The sequence below is a fragment of the Eretmochelys imbricata genome, chromosome 10 (assembly GCF_965152235.1).
Source record: "Eretmochelys imbricata isolate rEreImb1 chromosome 10, rEreImb1.hap1, whole genome shotgun sequence".
In the NCBI taxonomy this organism is placed as follows: Eukaryota; Metazoa; Chordata; order Testudines; family Cheloniidae; genus Eretmochelys; species Eretmochelys imbricata.
The window spans coordinates 61,025,307-61,047,491 of NC_135581.1; the positions used below are offsets into that span (position 1 = coordinate 61,025,307).

At 40.4% G+C, this 22,185-nt stretch overlaps 1 protein-coding gene across 2 annotated transcripts in view; it reads right to left on the reverse strand.

Annotated features, from left to right (window-relative positions):
• Positions 1-22,185, reverse strand: part of UNC13C (unc-13 homolog C) — a 387,958-nt gene that overhangs the window by 284,959 nt on the left and 80,814 nt on the right. The window contains exons 4-5 of one of the 2 annotated variants that reach the window (XM_077828069.1): positions 11,712-11,790; positions 8,133-8,138 (exon numbers count right to left, since the gene is read on the reverse strand). In XM_077828069.1, the coding sequence (XP_077684195.1) occupies positions 8,133-8,138; positions 11,712-11,790 (85 nt within the window). The remainder of the gene's footprint in view (positions 1-8,132; positions 8,139-11,711; positions 11,791-22,185) is intronic. The other variant, XM_077828068.1, reaches the window with a different exon arrangement.

Here is a 22,185-nt window from a genome sequence, read left to right on the forward strand (position 1 = left end):
TGATGTGGGTCAATGTTAAAGTAGAGAAGCATGTTTTATTTGACACCTACCAGCTAATTACTTTTCCTGCTATATTTCAGAGTAGCAACCGTGTTAGTCTGTATCCACAAAAAGAAAAGGAGTACTTGTGGCACCTTAGAGACTAACACATTTATTTGAGCATAAGCTTTCGTGAGCTACAGCTCACTTCATCGGATGCATGCAGTGGAAAATACAGTGGGGAGATTTATATACATGGAGAACATGAAACAATGGGTGTTACCATACACACTGTAACAAGAGTGATCAGGTAAGGTGAGCTATTACCAGCAGGAAAGTGGGGGGAGGGGGAGACCTTTTGTAGTGATAATCAAGGTGGGCCATTTCCAGCAGTTGACAAGAACGTCTGAGGAACAGCGGGGGGGGGGGGGGAGGGGGGGAGGAGAGGGGAGGGCGTATAAACATGGGGAAATAGTTTTACTTTGTGTAATGACCCATCCACTCCCAGTCTCTATTCAAGCCTAAATTAATTGTATCCAGTTTGCAAATTAATTCCAATTCAGCAGTCTCTCGCTGGAGTCTGTTTTTGAAGTTTTTTTGTTGAAGAATTGCCACTTTTAGGTCTGTAATCGAGTGCCCAAAGAAACTGAAGTGTTCTCCGACTGGTTTTTGAATGTTATAATTCTTGACATCTGATTTGTGTCCATTTATTCTTTTACGTAGAGACTGTCCAGTTTGACCAATGTACATAGCAGAGGGGTATTGCTGGCACATGATGGCGTATATCACATTGGTAGATGTGCAGGTGAACAAGCCTCTGATAGTGTGGCTGATGTGATTAGGCCCTATGATGGTGTCCCCAAATAGATATGTGGACACAGTTGGCAATGGGCTTTATTTCAAGGATAGGTTCCTGGGTTAGTGGTTTTGTTGTGTGATGCGTGGTTGCTGGTATTTGCTTCAGGTTGGGGGGCTGTCTGTAAGCAAGGACTGGCCTGTCTTCCAAGATCTGTGAGAGTGATGGGTCGTCCTTCAGGAAAGGTTGTAGATCCTTGATGATGCATTGGAGAGGTTTTAGTTGGGGGCTGAAGGTGATGGCTAGTGGCGTTCTGTTATTTTCTTTGTTGGGCCTGTCCTGTAGTAGGTAACTTCTGGGTACTTTTCTGGCTCTGTCAATCTGTTTCTTCACTTCAGCAAGTGGGTACTGTATTGTAAGAACGCTTGATAGAGATCTTGTAGGTGTTTGTCTCTGTCTGAGGGGTAGGAGCAAATGTGGTTGTATCGTAGAGCTTGGCTATAGACAATGGATCGTGTGGTGTGGTCTGGATGAAAGCTGGAGGCATGTAGGTAAGCACAGTGATATATTACCCCTCCCTCTCTGAATATATAAAGTACACTTGCTTCTCAGACCCAACGAATTGTCAAATCAGTGTGAGTTACATCGCTTTGGCCCTGACCTAATTACTCATACCTGATGTTTTACTTACTTGACCATTTAAGTTGCAAGTGATTTTGGCCAAGCTACTTCCCTCATCAACTTTAATGTATGTCATGCTTTCAGATATGGTATTACCACCATCCCCTTTCTTTCTGAACTCAATGTACAGTAACTTAGTAAGTGTTCCTATTAGCCAAAATTCATAGAATCGTAGGACTAGAGGGGACCTTGAGAGGTCATCTAGACCAGGCCCCTTCACTCATGGCAAGGCTAGGTATTATCTAGACCATCCCTGACAGGTGTTTGCCTAACCTGCTCTTTAAAAAATCTCCAATGATGGAGATTTCATTATCTCCATAGGCAATTTATTCCAGTGCTTAACCACTCTGACAGTTAAGAAGATTTTTCCGAATGTCCAATCTAAACCTCCATTGCTTCAATTTAAACCCTTTGTTTCTTGTATTATCCTCAGAGGTTAAGAAAACAATTCTTCTCTCTCCTCCTAGTCAGAAACTTTTAATGTACTTGAAAACTGTTGTCATATCGCTTCTCATTCTTCTCTTTTCCAGACTAAACAAGCCCATTTTTTTCCATCTTTCCTCATAGGTCATGTTTTCTCGACATTTAATCATTTTTGTTGATCTTCTCTGGAGTTTCTCCAATTTGTCCACATCTTTTCCTGAAATGTGGTGCCCAGAACTGGACACAATAATCCAGCTGAGCTCTAATCAGCACAGAGTAGAGCGGAAGAATTACTTCTCATGTCTTGCTTATAACACTCCTGCTAATATGTCCTAGAATGATGTTTGCTTTTTTTTGCAACAGTGTTACACTGTTGACTCTTATTTAGCTTGTGGTCCACTATGATCCCCAGGTCCCTTTCTGCTGTACACCTTCCTAGGCAGGCATTTCCCATTGTGTATGTGTGCAATTGATTGTTCCGTCCTAAATGGAGTACTTCGTATTTGTCCTTATTAAATTTCATCCTAGTTACTTCAGACCATTTCTCCAGTTTGTCCAGATCATTCTTTGAATTATAATCCTATCCTCCAAAGCACTTGCAACCCCTCCCAACTTGGTATCACCCACAAACTTTATAAGGGTACTCTCTATGCCATTATCTAAATCACTGGATAAAGATATTGAACAGAACCGACCCAGAACTGATCCCTGCGGGACCCCACTCATTATACCCTTCCAGCATGATTGTGAACCACTGATAACTAATCTCTGAGAATGGTTTTCCAACCACTTATGCACCCACTTTATAGTAACTCCATCGATGTTGCATTTCCCTAGTTTGTTTATTATTCTCAGCTATTGTCAAATATTAATGTGTTACTCGATTTAACATGGGATTCAATTACAATCTGTATGTGAACATTTCCACATTTGATTCTGCCATGAAATTTCTAGCTTCAGAGAGAAGTCTTGGGTAAAATCTTCATGATTTGGTCCCATATGTAGTAAAATAATACACAGAGATACCATTGCCCAAAAGTATCACAGACCAATGAGAGAAGATAGGCAACCAACACACTACCTTACTAAATAACTTTACTATAATACTTGTATCACTCTTAACATATGTCCCAATATCATAAAGGAGGATTTGGTCCATCTGAAGTTTAAAGTGCAGATAAACAAGAATATTATGTAACAACATGTGGTGTGGTGGAAGTAGCTCCAAAACAGCTTGGAAAGATGCAATTATTGTCAGAAAATAAAATACATCTGGCTTGCCTTGTGAATAAAGCTTTAGACTATTAAAACTGAAAAGAGAAAATTCAAAGCTAGAAAAATGTGAGTAGCTGTTCAGCAATCAGCAAACCATATTTTATTAGGTAATTTAAAGGTTTCTTCAGGGCACTCACGCCGAGGGGAAAGTGACCAAAAGTAGGTTCTCCACAGGCTAGTTTTCATCATTTAATAGCTAACTAGTTTCAAAACAGGTTCTCTTTCAACTATTAAAAGGTAATTTATGTACTTCTTTGGAGATCTGAATTATATTCTTTGCAATATATATGTGCGTGTGTGTGTGTGCGTGCTCTATGGCACAGGGAAAAAGCACCTGAAAAAACAAACTGGCACCCAAATTTACTTAACTCCTTCCTACGATTTTTCTATTAAAAAAAAAAAAGTTGATGCCTGATCTTGAAGCATTTGACAGGGCTTTGGTATTAAACCCAGAAACCAGGGTGAGAACGAAAATGGCAACTCAGCTTTAATGAAAGCATTACTACTCAGAGCCACTGTAATAAAGTCCATTCTCCCTTGCCATCTGTTTCAGCACAGACATCCGAGTGTGACCTTTTCACCATCAGAGGTCATCTTGAATATTAAGGTAGGTCCAACAAGGGAATGAAAGCAAGAAAAGGAAGTTTTTACCAATACCTCCACCACCATGTACTCGCAACTAATTCTTAAGTTCTGCAATACACAGGTATGAAATGAACTAATTTAATCACAATCATTGTTTTTTCCACTTTATCTCAAATTTTATTTTTTCAATAAAGCAGATATAAGAAGTATATGATTTTCTTTAAATATTTAACAAGCTAATATGAAGAGGATTTCCTAAATTACTTTATGAATAATTAAGGAATACTCTCGGAAAGTGAAATAATCGCACTCCAAGGTAATATGGAAACAGGGCCAGACCTTAGGTTTTGTACACTAGTGTTATTCCACTGGAGTCAAAGTCACTATGTCAGTATGAGCTGAGATCTGGCCCACTGGGTTTGATAAGTGTCTTAAATCTTGATATATCTATCCTACTATCATTGCTGTTTTGCTGCTACAAATGTGGGGTTTTTTTATGGGAGAGAAATTTATATAAAAAAAGGTGACAATGGACTATTGTTTCAGTCAAGTCCTGTGGTTTATGCTGATTTATCAATACACCTGGAATTCTCCCTAAGAAATCAGAACCGTCCCACAGTATAAAGAATTAATAATTTTATATCAAAAAAGTTTCACCCAACATTCTGGTATCATACTCATGCTACGTCAACGCTTAACCAAGTGACCGTAAGCATATGAAGGGAGACACTCAAATAGCAAGAAACAAGGAAGAAATTAAATTCACATATGTATGAAATTTACACTGTATAATCTTCTTTAAGTCAAATGTAACCAGCAATGACTCCCAAATTTCTCAAAAGATCACTCAAATCATCACCTGCATGAACAGACAACAGAGAAACGTAAAGCTAGGAAGTCTGAGGTAATGCTGGTGGGAAGGTGGAAGTGTTTTGAAAAACTTGCCTCCTTTATTTTCCTTTTATGATGACATTTTTCATCAGATTATTAAATCAGTCAGAAGTCTTGGGGTCCTTTGGACCTCCTCATTGCTACTAGATACCAAAATAGCCCTAATGGTGAAAAATGCCCACATTTGTCCGGGACTAGCCAGAAGATGATTACACCTACCTGGCCACAGTGATCCATGCATTTACAGCTTCCCCTAGGATTACTGCAACTCCTTTCTATGAATCAAGCCACACCTATGAAAATGCTCCAGCTGGTACAAAAACCTGTCTTCTTAGTAACAGAGGTTGTTGTGAATACATCACCGTGGTGCTCTCTGTGCTGACCCTGCAAATGAATACAAGGTATCTGTCCTGATATTCAAAATCCTCCATTGGATTGGCCCTAGCCACCTGAAAGATTGCTTCCACTTCAGTGACCATGACCTCCACAGCAGCTACATTCCACTGGAACTTATAATAATGCCAACTAAGGCTCATGACTGCAGTAACCAGAATATTCACTGCAGCTGGGTTTAGACTATGGTACTCTCCTGCAAGAGAGAAGAATTACTGTGGCACTAACCACTTTCAGAACTAAATGAAAAACTATTTCTTGTGTCTGGCTTTCTTGGAATACTTTCTTCATGCACACACAACCCATCCAATGACTTATGCACCCAAACAACAAACACAATCCTGATCAACACTAATCAAACTGTTTGCCCTGAGGAAGCAGATGAATGATTGAAAGACACCTGGATGGGTTTAAATGGCAGATCGCAACTTTACTAATTATACCTTGGGGAGCAGCACAACATTATTTTCCATTGCCTACACTGGTTCCAGTGCAGGTTAGAGAAACCAAACAGCTCAGAATTGACCCTCTTCCCTGTTCTACTCCACTGACTCAGTTCAGTTGTGAAACACTCCGCATAAAGTGGCATGGAATGAGAAGGGTCACAAGATTGGGTGGGGGAAACTTCAGTCCTGAAAGACTTCCAGCTCTTTCCCACCATGTGCAAGGTCCAGCTGTGCCATCCTGAGTCTCATTTACCTCTGGCAGTTGGCTCTTTTAGCCACTGGTCACCGGACACTGGTCACAAGTTATAACCAGTCAGTAATCATAACAGCGTTATAGGAACATCAAACAGGTAAAATTCCTTCCTTATCCCTAAAAAAAGTAATTGGTCAGACCTGTAGTTTCATAAGCAACACAACTCCTCATTTACAACTAAGGAGAGGGAGGCCAGGGTAAGAGGTTTAGAAAAGCCTGGGTTTAGTTTAAATAGTGAGGGGAGGGCAAACAGCACCCAATCAGCTGGCTTCATTCCCCATTGCCTAGCCAATAGTTAAGCAGAGAATCAAAGACGGTGTTGGGGGGGGGGGAAGGGGGAGCCTCCTCCCTACTACATTTATGTTTTGTATTCCCTGCTGTCCAGTCAAAGGGCCTCCCTCATTAAAGGTTATAAGAGGATATTATGCCACAGTCTGAGAAGGGAGACAGGGACTGTGTAAGAGACTGTTATAGTTATCTCTATTTTAAAAATACTTAAGAGCATTCAGATAATATGGTGATTAGGGGCTAGTTGATACTTATATATACAGATGGTATTCAATCTACGTCTACCAGCCTATCTTGGCAACTAATCTGGACTTTTTTTTCCCCACCAAAGGGCTTCACGCTTTGTGTGAAAGATTCATGCTAACAGACCAAAAATAAACACAAGGCTGCAAAGTAATTCATGGAAAGTGAGTCTAACCCATCATAAGCTGTAAAAGCTCATCTTAGTTTTGAAGAGCAAAAATGGAAACTAAAACCCTGTGAGAGATTTGTTATATAGTTTCAGATCCTGATTCACATTTATCCGAAGGCCCCTTTATACTGCTGTGTAAAGGAGCTTCTAACTGTAAATGAGAGCAAAGACCTCAGATTCCAAGAGTTTATATCAGTTATATTTTCTAGTTAAGTGATGTCAATGAAAAGGTATATTACCTCAGTGATCGCAAAGGAAGGATCAAATATATAAAAAATGATTGAAGCCCCTGGATAAGAATGTTGGTTTTTACACTGTGATACTTTATAGAGAAATAAAATGACATTTATATACAGGATATTGCTAAAGTAAAGTAAATTTCCATTTTTCTGAATTTCTACAAAATGATTTACAATACAATATTACATACACACACACACACACACACTCTCTGTTAAAAGAACATTATCAAGTTTGCAAAGTGAAACACTCAAATATCAGGAAATGCCAGAATTAAGACTACCTGCTCTTGGTTCCAGGGCCAGTCCAGGGCCCAGACCACAGCAACCCAGAGCTACAATTTAAAGGAAGGTCCTATTCAGTCCCAAGCTGGAGCATGCCCAGTTGAAACAGAATTTTGGGGGAATTTAGCTGTGAAGCTCTAGCAAGTCTCTAATGAGCATGTGCAATCTGGAATTTTTTAAAATCTTATAAACTTGACCACATTTGGGGACGGGTTTGCTCAGGGACTACAAAAACCATATCACTGGCACAAAAGCCATCCTCCTGCCAAAGTGCAATTCCTTGCTTCAAAGTTTGGAGACTTCTCAAAAAAAAAAAAGTCGCCAGAATTTTGTAACCTGGACAAAATAACATTTTTTCCTAGCCTTGTTTTTGTAAGCGACTGAATGAATTTGGCTGAATTTTTTCAAAAATATACAGCCTGAGGCAGACACCCAGCATGGAAAATTTCAGCCCAAATAGCTAAAAGTTGATAAAGTTACGAGGAACTGAAAAACAGGGTTTTAATAACGGGAAGTGTTGCGCGGCCGAAAACAAGCCATTTGAGATTGATTACTCAGGCAGAATTCTCTTATTACATCTTACTTGCTGTTCATTCTAAGCCAACACTGTGTTTTCCAGTGGGGACAAAAGAGAAGGTGCAGAGACTGGGAAAGCAGATGGGGAGATTCCCCAGAAATAGGGCCTGGAAAAAACAGATTTTCTACATGATGTAATATCAAATACGCAGCATAGCTCTTGCTACACTGCATAGAAAGTTGATTTATTTTGGAAAAACAAATTTTTTCCAAATTGTCCAAATAATTCAAAATCAATTTAAATCAACGTCAATTTCAAGGTGCTGAACATACTCAACTTCCATTAAAGATCCTATATACCACATGAGAAGGTGCTCTGTGCCTGGCAGGATTGGGCCTTAAGTTATCTGCTTGTTTCCATTTGTAACTGGAAGCTTTTTAATTTAAACACTTTTTAAAAAGGATACGTACATATTTTAATTTCTAGTAATTTTAAAATTATTATTCAACAGATGGCTACTTTCATAAACCATATCCTCATTTAGGATTAACATCTTGCTCATAAAGCAGCATTTCTAATTTGCAATTAAAGGTCAGCATGAAATGTGACAATTGTGAAATCCTTTAGACTATGACATTTCAGAACATTCACTGGTATAAAAGCACTTACCATAGCCTTACAAATCCAGTGGTGATATGGAAGAAATTAGAGAGAGTATTAATAATTAGGGAGATTTACTATCTGAAAGCTGTCAAACAACAATATGTACATTGATCAGTGTCAAAGCAGCTGAGCAGCAAGCATTTCTAGCATTATTATTTCCACATTTCTGAAGGATTCACAGATAATCATATTGAAACATGTAAAAATACTTAATGGCATTCTTTCATTCCCCATCTGATATTCCATAATTCATTTTTTCCTGTTTGTAGGCACATGAGTGACATTTATGTATACAGTTATTTACAATAGTAATAAAAAAAGACAGGTATTAGTTTAACCACCACATTACTAAGGGATACAGTCATTTCTGAGCTGGCAGTGATAACTTTCACTAGGAAAATATTTTTAAAGAGCTCTGCAGCTATCATCTAATGTTCAATTAAAAAAAGATGAATCCGGTTTTTGGTGACATAGTAGAAGCACCATGTTTTTGGTAGAGCTTAGTTATTTTCAACTGTCTCTGTATTTTCAAACAGCATGTTCATTCTGAAGCTGATTCTCCAGGATACTGGGTTTCTCTGACAGGGTGCTAAGCCCCCTCTCAATTGACAAAGACTTCAGTGGCTTTGATAGTGGTCAGGAATTCACAGAATGTACTCATTGCCTTTTCAGGGCCTCTGTATCTCACTCTTCTCTATGTATGCCTAGCAATGTCATCTATCAAACTTGAAATTTTTGCTATTTATTTATTCTTTTAGGGCAATAATTTCATACCTGATTAGTTAAAGAAGTAATGGCTGGAATTTTTAAACCTATTAATTAAAGCCGACATTTAGGCACCTAAGTTGAAATGATCTTCAAAGTTGCTGAGCATCTGCAGCGCACATACATTTATATGCCTAAATATGGATTTCAGGTACCCAGATTTGAAAATTTTGGCCATTACTTTATATTCTTTAGAGATTAATTCTCCAGACTACAACATTGGGTCCACAGTTTCTTCTATTAGTATTAATGCAGTCGCCAGCATTATAATAAACAGTAATTTACAAATCAAGAATCCTGAGATTTTTTAATTTGGCAGAGATGAGCATATTACTGTCACTTTATCATTGATCTGAAAAAGTTCACTCTTTCCCCCTGTGAATTTCAATCATTAAATTTTCCTGATTTCAATACATCACATTTCTGATTTACTGAAATGTTTCATGAATTTCTTTAGTAAACAATTCATGGTTTGTGGTGCTAACCAATACATATGTTAGGCATAGGGTGCACCATATATTCAGCATGTGGGCAATGATGTTAACACTTTTGCTCACTTATACCAGGAGATAGATATCCCAGTCTACAAAGCTAAACATAGCTTTTGGCGTTAGCGAATATGAGACTTGTAAAAGACAAGATACATGATCTGCCCTTGGTACAAGCTTAGGAGATGCCTTCTCAACGATTAGTACCTAGAAAACTGTGTCCAAAACAAAAGATAAGTGGAGTACCCCATGGTATAAGAGAAACAAATTGGAACTGGGGGTTGAATCTTCAATGGCATATAAAGGGGTTTATAACTGTCAAAAAACCCTATTATAAAAATACAGGTGATCTTGAGGGTGTATCTTGGAAGCAGACCTGTGGAAGGTGAATATGCTGCAAGATAAGAATTGCTTCCCAAAAGGAGGGTACGTTTGTCTACTTTTTGTATTGCACTACTTTGTTTTTAAGCAATAAATTTGGCTACGCTTGGTTATTTGGTCTCTTAAATATTTTTAATAATGAACCATAAGTGTTGTTAATCAATTGACTATATATTTTAATCAACAGTGGATTGTCCACGATATGTCATTATCATTATTCCTCATTAAAAGGTACATAATTCTGCTTTAAAAGAAACCATTCTTGTGACATCTGAGATAGTGCAGTTATTTCCCAGTACAGAAAATAACTGTGGTATCTGAAGTAATACAATGTGGTAACTTGGTTAAGGTTAACCTTTTAATAACTACTGTTAAACCCATTTATTTCAGCAGATGCCACTCATTTATGAAACTTGAGGAATTGTTCATGAGGCTCTTCAAGGAAACTTGAATAGCAATTAATATTGTTCAGAGCTGAAAGATTTCTACTTAACCTCGACTAAACTCGCCATAAATCAGAGGTCACAGAATTAAAATTCTTTTCCCCTTGCTGTCATGATTTTTTGCCTAGATTACTATTGCTAAGTAATAAGGGTTGCTAAGGTAACAGATCTCATCATGTTATAATAAAACTATAGATAAATCTTTAAATCATTTTAAATATAGGATTTTAAAACATGTCTGTTTTTCCTCTTTCACTTGCACAGTAAGTCAAACAAATCAGTATCCCAAGCACTGAGTAACAGCTGTGTTCATTAGCTATTTTGGCATTATGTTGAATAGTTTATTACCCATATGGTACACACAGATGCACGCTCAGGTATTATCTGATTCTATTAATAATTTCAGCTCAAATCAAATGTAGATATTAAGTGAAATATAATCATATTTAGTAACTCATAATTACCAGATCTTACTTTGGTCTAGATCATGGGTAGGCAAACGTTTTGGCCCAAGAGCCAAATAGAAATTATATGGCGGGCCATGAATGCCCATAAAATTGGGGTTGGGGTGCAGGAGGGGGTGAGGGCTCGGGTGGGGCCAGAAATGAGGAGTTCAGGGTGTGGCAGGAGGCTCCAGGCTGGGGCGGGGGAGGGCTCCGGCTGGGGGTGCAGGCTCTGGGGTGGGGCTGGGAATGAGGAGTTTGGGGTGTAGGAGGGTGCTCCGGGCTGGGACCAAGGAGTTCAGAGGGCAGGAGGGGGATCAGGGCTGGGGCAGGGGGTTGGTGTGCACGGGGGTGGGGTAAGGGCTCCGACTGGGGGTGCAGGCTCTGGGGTGGGGCTGGGGATGAGGAATTTGGGGTGCAGGAGGGTGCTCTGGGCTGGGATCAAGGGGTTTGTAGGGCAGGAGGGGGATCAGGGATGGGGCACAGGGAGAGGCTCAGGGGTGCAGGCTCCAGGTGGCGCTTACCTCAAGTGTCTCCTGGAAGCAACAGCATGTATCCCCTCCGGCTCCAATGCGGAAGTGCAGCCAAGCAGCTCTGCGCACTGCCCCGTCCAGAGGCACCACCCCCACAGCTCCCATTGGCTGCGGTTTCAATAGGAGCTGAGGGGGTGATGCTTGGGGCGGGGGCAGCGTGCAGAGAGGAGCCCCCTGGCTGCCCCTACACGTAGGAGCTGGAGGAAGTACATGCCGCTGCTTCCAGGAACCACATGGAGTGGCCCCCAACCCTGCTCTCTGGCTGGAGCACCGGAGCACCGAAGTGGGGCATGCCCCAGTCCCCGCTCCCCAGCAGCAGCTCGAGGGCAGGATTAAAATGGCTGGCGGGCTGGATCTGGCCCCCGGGCCATAGTTTGCCCACCCCTGGTCTAGATCCATCTTCCTAAACCCTATTTTCCATATAACAGTTGCAGGGTACACAGTTAATCACAAACACAGTAGCCATTACATGAAAGAGCTAGAGATAATTTTCCAATGAATCAATAGTTTTTTGGTATCAGAGGTTACTCACCACGTCTCGAACGATGGGAAAACTTTTCTTTCTACGCAGGTCTGGCATGCTGTCAATTCCATACAGTCCACGGCCAGGCCTTAAGGGAACATAAAGGGGGTGGGGGGGAAGGCTTGAGTTTAGGAGTTTGCATCTTTAAGGACATTGTTTGTTTACCGTATTCCCTGCTACAATATGATTAATCTGTGCATATGTACCACCGACAGACCTCTGACACTTAATGCATGCGCCTCTACCGCATGAGCTAAAAGCCAACTGACTGTTAGCTAAGGCTGTAGAGCAGACTCATTTGCGCTCTCTCTCTCTCTAAGTGGTCTTGGTGCCACTAGATGGGACAGAACACCACACCCAGGAGGTGTGTGGGTTACACATAGTTAAAAGCAAAATTAACATTCAAATGGTTGACAGCAGCAGTAATTTTTCAAATTTATGAAAAGTAAGTTTTAGTGAACAGAGGCATGGACTGAGAGTCAGGACTCTTGATCTCTTCCTAGCTCTCCCCTTGAGAAGCTGGATACATTAAGCAAAACAATTAACTTCTGTGCCCCATTTTACCCAGTTGTATAGCGAGTATCGTAATAGTTCACCACAACACAGAGTCTGGTAAGGCTTAATCAATTATAGTTGTAAACATTTGGGGCTTTGAGATCCTACATACCAAACGGTATTGAAATGCAGGCTGTTGTCATTCAGACAGTACAACTATATAAAGAATTCTGAGTATATGCAATAAAATCTTTTGATGTGTTAGCATGGGACTGCAGAAAACACAATATCTAATGCAGTAAATAATTCTGACTGTAACTTTTTAATGTTGATTTATTGGCCATATCATTAGTATTTGGAGTGTTTTCTTATGCTCAGTTTGATATCTCTATTCACGCAAACATTTAAACCTTGTATATACACATGTATATCAGAATGTACCTTAAAAAAATTACAGGAAAAGCCCATGGCCACTTCATACATGCAGTACAAAACTGGTGTGGGTAGATTGCATAAGACAAAGGGGGATGTTTTGACCACAGGATGTGCTTAGATTGAAGGACAACAGATACACAAAAATGAACTGCCAAAGGGCAATTAGAGAAAAACAGGAAAGTCGCAAAAGATCCTATGCAAAGCAAAGGGTAAAAGTGGTCTGGTTAAGCATGCTTTATTAGTGCATGATCAGCTGCAACAAAACAACTACAAAAGAGAAATAACAACATGAAAATAGCGAGGACAGCAAAAGTTACGCCAACTGAAGTTTATGCATGTATATGGAGAATTGCACAAGATATGTAATATTCATAATTCTTAATGGTGATTGGAAGAGAATTAATGAAAATGTAATTTGAATGTGTACAAAATGTGGTAAATTGTAAGGGGTAATCAAACTACAATAGGAGAAATCAATCATGACCTGCCTACGTGCCAGGAGAAAGTCACTATCTTTTTTGGTATGTCTGTTATTCCTTACTTTAATAGTAATTGTAATCACAAGGCAAGCTTTTGGTTCAAATAAAAGGTTAGAAATTAATAAACCAGGACCAAGTGTGTGGCATTCTCACCCAACAAAGCCACAATCAGGCCCTCTGTAAAACAGGGCGGATTTGTAACCTACACTGAAATGAAGTGTAAGTCAAAAGAATGGGCAGGTGCACATGAATGACAAATTAATTCTGTGCTGTTTCTATGAATAGCAAATTAATTTGAAATTATTGGAAACTTAAAATAAAGTGGGTCTATTATCTTGTGTGACAGGATTCCTTTGTTCAGAAACCTCATCAAGGTGAATGGGCTTGGCCACCAATAATTTTTGTTATGAAAATAATAAGTTGCACTAGACTGGGGGATGGGAACTGTCCTTTCCTGGTAAGGTCTAATTTTTCACCTGAACTTGAATAAAAGATCTAAGAATGGTAACAGACATTTATGCCTTTAGACTAATCATTAACCCAAGCCCTATTCAACTTCTTTCCTTTTAACTGGTCTCAAAATATGCCAGATTAGTATACTGCACTTCTACAATTCAGAACATATCATGCAATGCCTAGATAATACTAAAAATCAAATAACATGATTCCTTAACTGATCTGGCCATCGGTGGATTTATTTTTTTGTGCTTAGTTTTATTAATGTACAGTGAATTTCCAACTATAGATACGGATATGGAATATTCAAGATTTCCATGTCCTGCTAGCACAAGCCCCGCTGCTTCTGAAACCATGTATCCTACTATGAGAAAGAGCTTCTTCAGCTTCTTCTACCTAGTACCTTCTACTTACCTACCTTCTTCTACTAAGTACTGTTTGAAGGATTTTCTGGGGGGAAAAATAAGTTCAGCTGGACTTTTGGATGAATAGGAGAAATGCATCCTACTTAACCTGTGACAAATGGTTTAACCCATTGAGATCTTGCCTGGTACACAATAAGGAATCTTACATGTTTAGACAGACTGTTGTGTCACATGGAATATGCCAGTGGGCCATACTCATGAACTTTAGCTATATAACAAATATCCCTGGAGTGCACTGACTGGATTAATAATGTTAATGTTATACACAAATATGTATTGTGACAAAGCCCTGAGCCTGTATTGGCGGGTCCCGGGCTTCTGGGAGGTTTCAGTGGCCTCAGAAACTCAATAAGGCCTCAGTGTGACCTCCCTTTCTCAGTGCAGTGGCAAGAGTGACAGCCTATAGAGTTACTTTCATCACCAGCCAGTGTGGGAGATGGAAAGGGGGAATACCCCACAGTCTCTGTTGCTCCATAGCTCGGTAAGCACACTTTGACCTCCTGCCTGGACTGAGTCCTGATTCCCTTCTCCAGGGGATCTCTGTAGAGCATGGGGGGGTGGGGAGGGGAACCTGGGCCCGCCTTTTATTCCAAGTTCCAGCCCAGGGACCCTTATGTTAGCAGATGTTGGTGGCTTTCCCTTCACCACTGACACCTCTTTGATTCCCTGGGCCACTTCCCCCATGGTCCCCTTTTCCTAGCTTCACCCTTATCTCAGGATTCAGCAATGCTTCCTCTCCTCCAGCTCCTTTCACCTCAGCCTCCTAGAGGGCACGGGAAGGAGAGCTTTTAAACAGTATAAGTGGGACCTTGATTGGTTCCAGCTGTCCCCATTAGCCTAATCGCCTTAACTGGTTAATTGGCATCAGGTGTCTTAATTGGCCTGGAGTCACCTTTGTTTGGCTATCTAGGGAACAAGGGTCTGCTCATTCTGAAGGCTGATATATCTGCCTTCCAGCACTCTCTTATATTCTTCTGGTCTGACTCTGTCACAGTATATAAGGTGCTGACAAGAACAGAACCACTGCTTCATTTGTGCAAGCATGGAGACTACTTTATTAGCTCTTCATCCTTCAGCACATGACCATCATTTGAGCTCTCTATTCTTCTGTAACTGTGCATCTTCCCTCAGCAGTCACATGGATAGCTTCTGTATAACTTTAGGAATGCATGTGCACAACTACTTATCTCTTTCTTCTGCCTGGAGTTGTAAAACTCAGCAAGGAGGAGGGTAACAGTGATAAGATCACATGGCTTACATAGGTTTACCATTTGAGTGGCTTCTTGGATCATAATCACACACGCTTATTTTCAAATTGTCCCTTAAAAAATCCATCTCAAGACATATGCTTCTATGCTCCCTTAATATTTCCCTCTTCTGCCTCTGGAGAAGATGACCTCACTGTCTATTAGTTTATGGATTAATGTCAGACTTCCCCCTTCCACACAAACTATCCCCAGTTGCCCCTCTCCCTACCATTGTCCACACCTTTAAAAAATATAAATTAGCCATTCAACTCCATTGGCAGTTGGCCGGCCCCCTCTGCATAACTCCCTCTCCCCAGGGCTGTCTGCTCCACACAGAGCTTCAAGGGCTCAGGGACAGAAGGGCACTTCCATACACACTGCTGCTGTCCAGAGCTCAGGCAGGGGTCCCTGCATGTGTCAGTTTCAAGAGAGCAGAAGGCCTATTGTTCAGTAATTCAGCATACATTCCAGTGTTCTGCTGGGACCTTTCCATTACCTAATCCCTTTTCTCCACACCTTCCCCCACTCCAGTCACTCTCCCAACTCCACCAAACAGTCATAGAGTCAAGAACTTCTGAGAGAGACTAAAGCAGCTAGGGCCACATGTGCTAAAATCCAGGCTCTATAGGGAAGCGACCAGGGAAGCTAAGATAGATCCCATTGATTCCCCCTTCCCCTGTGTGAATTCTAAGGAGAACTCACCAGAGCTGTCAGATAATAAAGCTCAAAAGTCAGATGGTTGTTGTACAGTTGGATCTGTTGACACAGAGGAAAATCCCATAGGGGACAAAGATAATCTCCCCTCCCACCTAGTAGTACATAAAGACATTTTGAGCATAATTCTTTACAAGGTAACAGACATTCAGCTCTTAGGTAACAGGCTAAGGGCCAGGCGATACAATCATTTCACCCCCTTAAATCTGAATAATTCCATTGACTTCAGTGAAGACTATTTGGATTTGCACTGGTATAAATGAGATTAGTATCTGACTCTAAAAATCTAAGTATCTAATCCAAAGCATAATGAAATCAATGAGAATCTTTTCCTAGACTTCAGCAGGTTTGGGATCAGATCCTAACAGTAGCTCATCCAGCTCTAACTACTTTAATATTCCAAACTGTAAATAATTTTTGTTTTCTAGGGAAAAAACCCCTAAAGATATCTGACTGCAAGTTCTATTTTCTTCTTCAACTCTTTCATATGGCTCTAAAAAGTGACATGATGAAAGCCTAGTGCAAACCCCTCATAATTTATGGATATTGATGCTTCTTAGAAGCTCTGATTATTAATAGTTTCTTTCCTTTTCTACTCCTTTTTTCCCCCCAACTATTTTTTTAAAAAGCTGATGCTTCCCCTTTGCTTGAAATTGAAAGGGAAGACAAAATAGACAAGGCTTTCAAGATAACTGGAGAGTGAATCTGATTTTCAGGCATAAGACTCTTTAGGTCTCCTCTAGCATTGATATTCATCAGGCAAATCCTCTTTGACAATGAAACTTCACTCCTTTCTTGCAAGGAAGAGAACAAACTATGAAAGTATATGTGATATGGTTTGGTTCATAACACAGTTCTGAAATGAAGGCGAAGTCAGGCTGTTTCTTTTACAATTTCCTTATTTAGAACTGTACACAAACCAAATCTGTAGGATTTGGCAGTCTGACCTTGCAGGGGCTGGAGTGCTGCCCCAATCCCTCAGTGTTTAATGCCACTCAGCAACTCACAAGAGGCCCCTGATACCTTGCAAGATTGAACCACAGAATAAACTGACAGGTATCATTCAAGCTTTTCAAAATGCTGTTTTCTCAGGAGAAAGCTTCATAAAGGTTTGTGAACTCTGGGAGTTTCGTGAACCAAGAATGCTGGCAGGGTTTCCTCCTGTGTGCTGCCTTTAAGCTCTGAGGTTTATTATTTAGCTCAATGGACAAGGTTTTGCAGGAAGTTTCCATAACTCCTACATTATTAAATCAGCAGTACACAATGGATGTGTGGCAAATGCTCTGATTATATAATCATTTCACATCCTAGATGATATCACAGGTTAATTAGTGTTTTAAGGGATGTGACCGGCTTCTTCCTGTAAGTTAACAGTTAATGAAGCAGAAACTTGGAGAAATGATCCAGAATCTTTATGCATCCAGAAAAGAAATTAGAATTGCTTAGCTAAAAGACAAGTTTTAGTTTACAGTGTGATCACGTTAGCTTATTGCCAAACCAATATTCTGCAAATGCTTAAATGTAGTTTTGGGGGTTTAGAAAACAGTTTGACATTTCACTTTTAATATATACTGATCAAACTCAACTGCAAGTATATTCAACAAAAATAACTAAATAGGATTTTTGGAGGGGCATTCCCTATTTATCCTTCCAGATTAAACATGCCTACTTTTCCATATCAGTAACTTCAAATTCAATATGGGACCTCAAAATCAAAATCCATCAACAATAATAAAGAGTGTAGCTCAATGATTTTGTTGATTCATGAACCAGAACAGAATACAGCACACTGTCCTACGGCTGTCCTGTTGTGTACTGATAGCACAATACAGAAATACTTGTTTTTGCACCAAAGTAACCAAACATGACTTCAGGGTACCTATGGTACTGATAAAAAGAAAAGAAATACTTGTGGCACCTTAGAGACTAACCAATTTATTTGAGCATAAGCTTTCGTGAGCTACAGCTCACTTCATCGGATGCATTGAGCTGTAGCTCACGAAAGCTTATGCTCAAATAAATTGGTTCGTCTCTAAGGTGCCACAAGTACTCCTTTTCTTTTTGCGAATACAGACTAACATGGCTGTTACTCTGAAACCTATGGTCCTGATAGTTGAACTAGGCGGAGATAGTTTTGCCGTTACTTTTCTGATTATCTTCCAAGGTAAATCATGGTTACAATTTCCAATTCTAGTGGCAAGAAATGAACTTCAGATACACTGTTTCATCTCTCTCTGGTGTATTAATGTGACTGTCCAGTTTCTAAGTTGTTCAAGTACAGAAAAAGCTGCAAAGAGGAGTCAGCCAGAGACTCCACCAGTAGGGGCTGAAGCAACCAAAGCAGGGAACTTTGCTCCTTTGGAGAACTTTCTATACTTTGACTGAATTTTCTATGCCCTGTGCTGATTGGGTGTTTTCTTCAAATCTCCCCCTCCCACACAGTCTCTTCATGTCATTGTAACTCCTCTTACCCCCTTCTCCCCATCCCCCTCACCTGCCCTTTTTCTCCCATTGCTTTAGCTTATCCCCTCCTAAGTCCCCACATATATATAAACCAATTTTGGAACTAACATGACACTGCTGCCATCACATATGTTACTGTACTTGTGTGTTATACCCCTTCCCCCACCCAGTATCTGTCAGGTCTATTTAGAGTGTAAACTGTTCAGAGGCCAGGAACCATCTTTTGTTCTGTGTTTGTACAGCACTCAGCATAAGGGTGTCCTGGTCCATGACTAGGGCCCTTAGGTGCTACGGTAAAAACGAAAAACAACTGTGGGTAAACACTGCCTTTAACAGCTTTAAGCTTGATCTAATTGTGATTACCCACACAGATGCTGGCCCATGGAAACCTGATGGCCTACTGGGTTTCGCAGCCACAAATGCAAGTTGTGATTGTGAGAGATATTGTGCTGTCTCCTCTCCAGCCATACTTGTTTAGCTACATCACATTATCCCTTTTCTCAAACACCAGAGATTGCATGGAGTATGAACGGGGAATCCCAAAGCACCACAATGTAAGGACTTGTTCTTCCCTAGCCAACAGAATGCCAGAAAACTGAAAGGAGTCTGCATGCCCCCAAGATATTTAAAGGGAAAAAAACCAAAGTTGTGATAAAGAGGGAGAGAGAAGCATTTCTCACAGAGTTCCAGTGACTGTAGAGAAAATGTCACCACAACACCAAGCTGTCTTTCCCCCTGTAAAACCATGATACATCTGAGGAGATTTAATGCAGCCAGGAGGAAAAATCCTGGAAGTCAAGAATGGAAATAAGAACATCAGCAGCCTCATATATGGAGTCTCAAATTGAGGCTGTGTTTAGCTCTGCTCTTTTCTTTTCCAGCTTCTATGGCAGGCCAACCTTTCTCTCTGAATAGGTCAGCCAGCTGTGGAGGGTGTTTTCAGGTCAATAGGGCCTAGGTAGCAATAACAGTAAGCACTAAGGCTCTTTTAGAGAGATCTTCCAGGTACCTAAATAGGCGAGGCCAGGACTACATACAATGATTTGCATATGCAAGATTATTAAAACCAGAAAGTGTTTACTGCTCTCTTGTCATTTGGGTAACTGTTGTTATTTGTATTGTCAAATTCATTTCTCATATTACAATTTGGATGAATTGGAAGTTGTTTTGCTCTTGCTATAATTATGTTTACAATTTTGTTGTTTTTCTATTCATAAACTCTAGGCTTTGAGCATAACAGCCGGCCACGCCTCCTGGCAAGATGGCTATCTAACTGCCTCTTCTAAATTACCTCTTTCCCCATCTATCACACTTGCATGGCTTCTGACACTTTCATGGGACCTGTAAAGTACAGGAATGTATCAGAGTGCATCACACCAGTTAAAATAAAATGTTAACGCCTGACTCAGGTAAAAGCAAGCCTAAACACATAATTGTAAATGGACTAAAAGTAGTCTATGGTGGTCACTATGGTTTTGATCATTTGCTTTAGCTAAATAGACAAGTTTACCTTAATATTTGCGGCATTACTTGAACTTCCCTATACGTACAGAAGTAAAGTTATCCAAGAGATAATCTAAACAACATAATCATTTTTAAGGATGCTTGCAACATGATCCTTATCCATCAGAGAAAAATGAGAAAATAGATGAAAGATCTTGCCGTTAGCAAGAATAGACCAAACAATTTAACACTGAGATATTAAGGAAACTTCAAAAGTCACTTGGACATAGGATAAAGCATACCCCTTAAAGCCCTGCAGGGAAAAAAAAAGATTCTGAAAACAAGAGGAAGCGATGTTACAATTCTTTTGAAAACTGGTCATCTTTATACCTCTTGCTCTCTCGGATGACTAAATGCTACTTAACAATGCATTCTACTAAACTTCACAATACAGAAATGAAACTGATTGTATCAGACTTCTAAACATTGCAATATCAACCCAGGAAACACTGTCATATTATATTCTAATATTGAACATCTGGACTTGGTCTCCTGGAGCAAACAAACCCCTTTGGGAAAACAGGGCCCCACACTTAGGATGTTACCATATGTAACCACAATGGTACTTCCATGGAAGATAATCCCCGAAGATGTAATTATTATGTAAATATACATTGGGCGTAAAATTCCCTTTGGGACGCTGGGTGTATGATGAGTTAACCATTTTATAGAATATAACCCTACCGGTGATGTGGATGCCAAGTTGGAAGAATCCAAATTTAAAGTGGCCACAGCCTGGAGCCAAGAATATTCCCGGCAAGCAAATGTATGGGAGCCATTGTGGGTGCAGCCAGCACTTTTTAATGTGTCCTTTCACTCTTTTACAGGGGTGGTACGCCGCAAGGAGTGTGAGTGGACCAAATTCCTCCTAATTGTAGTATGTACATAAAAGTATTGAAACAACAATTCAAAGGGTGGGTGAGGGGACACACTTGGAATCGTTGTCGGAAAAGGGGATTGTGGGCAGCGGGGAACACTATGCTGGATACATGGAATCTGGGGGATGAGTGGGTAACCAAACAATTAGTAAGCCAAAACATAAGATTTCAACAACAAATTAATGAATTAATAGCACACCAACTATCAGCAGTTGCCATAGGGTGGAGGATAGCAGTAGAGGTAAACTTGCAGTTAACTCATTGGGCAGGGGACCTGGTGACATGGTGGGGGATGGCTTCAGAAGATTAACATGGGGAGAAGTGTGTTTAGGTATTCAAAATTCTCAGTTAATAATGTTAATGGATATTATGAGAGATGCTTGGTCAGAAGAATGGCCTTCAGTGTTAAATGGGGAGGCTAGCCCAAATTTATCCACAATTGCAAACACATACCATCTACCTGAAAAATAACAGCCCCAACCTGTGGGGACAGTTCTTGTGTAATTGTTACTAGGATACCATAGGGAAGGAAATGCAAATAAGGTGGTCCCCTTGAACACTATGGGAGTAACTAGGGAAGGAGGAGTGCATTGGGAGCTACTAGGAAATAGGTGGTAGGAGGGATGTAATGGGGTAAATTGGACTGTCATCACATTAAGCAGTTGAATATCCAGAGGAGGAATATGGATGTGCCTCTCTCCTATGACTATGGAGGAGCAGGATCAATGGCCTGTTGCAAAGGGGGGGCATTTAGGGGTAATATACATGGGGTATGGTGTATTCTGTGGGAATGTATGCAATCCTGCAATATAACACTAGGAGGCAAAATCCTTCCAGTGTATGACCAAATTATGAACTTCTATACACTGCCACCTGGATTATGGTGCATCAATGGACCAGTGGATTTAATCGTTGTAAACAATCGAACCAGCACCTACTACCCCATATCATACCAAGTAGTTGAATTGGTTTGGACAATACCAAATTTCACCATGGATATTCAATGAAGACACAGTATGGACAAAAGTACACAAAGATTACAAGAGCAACTTGCTCCAAGTGCCAACAGTTGGACACACTTACAATATACACTACAGGATGGCACTGACAAAACGTTAACCCTATCAAAGGAGGAGAAGCAGTGTTTTTGGTGGTGGCTAGGATGTTGGACCATACTGCAGTGGTCAGGACTCTCGGTGTTGCCGTGGATTATCATAGTAGCTGGTGTATTATTAACTGTATTTGTGTTACATTGCATATGGAAACAATCAAGGGGGGGCACAACCCTCTAGAGAACATCCACTAATTATAACCTATAAGTAATGTAGTAAGCCCTTTCCCCCACAGTGTACTAGGCCCACTATAATGGGAAGTCTGGAACACTAATT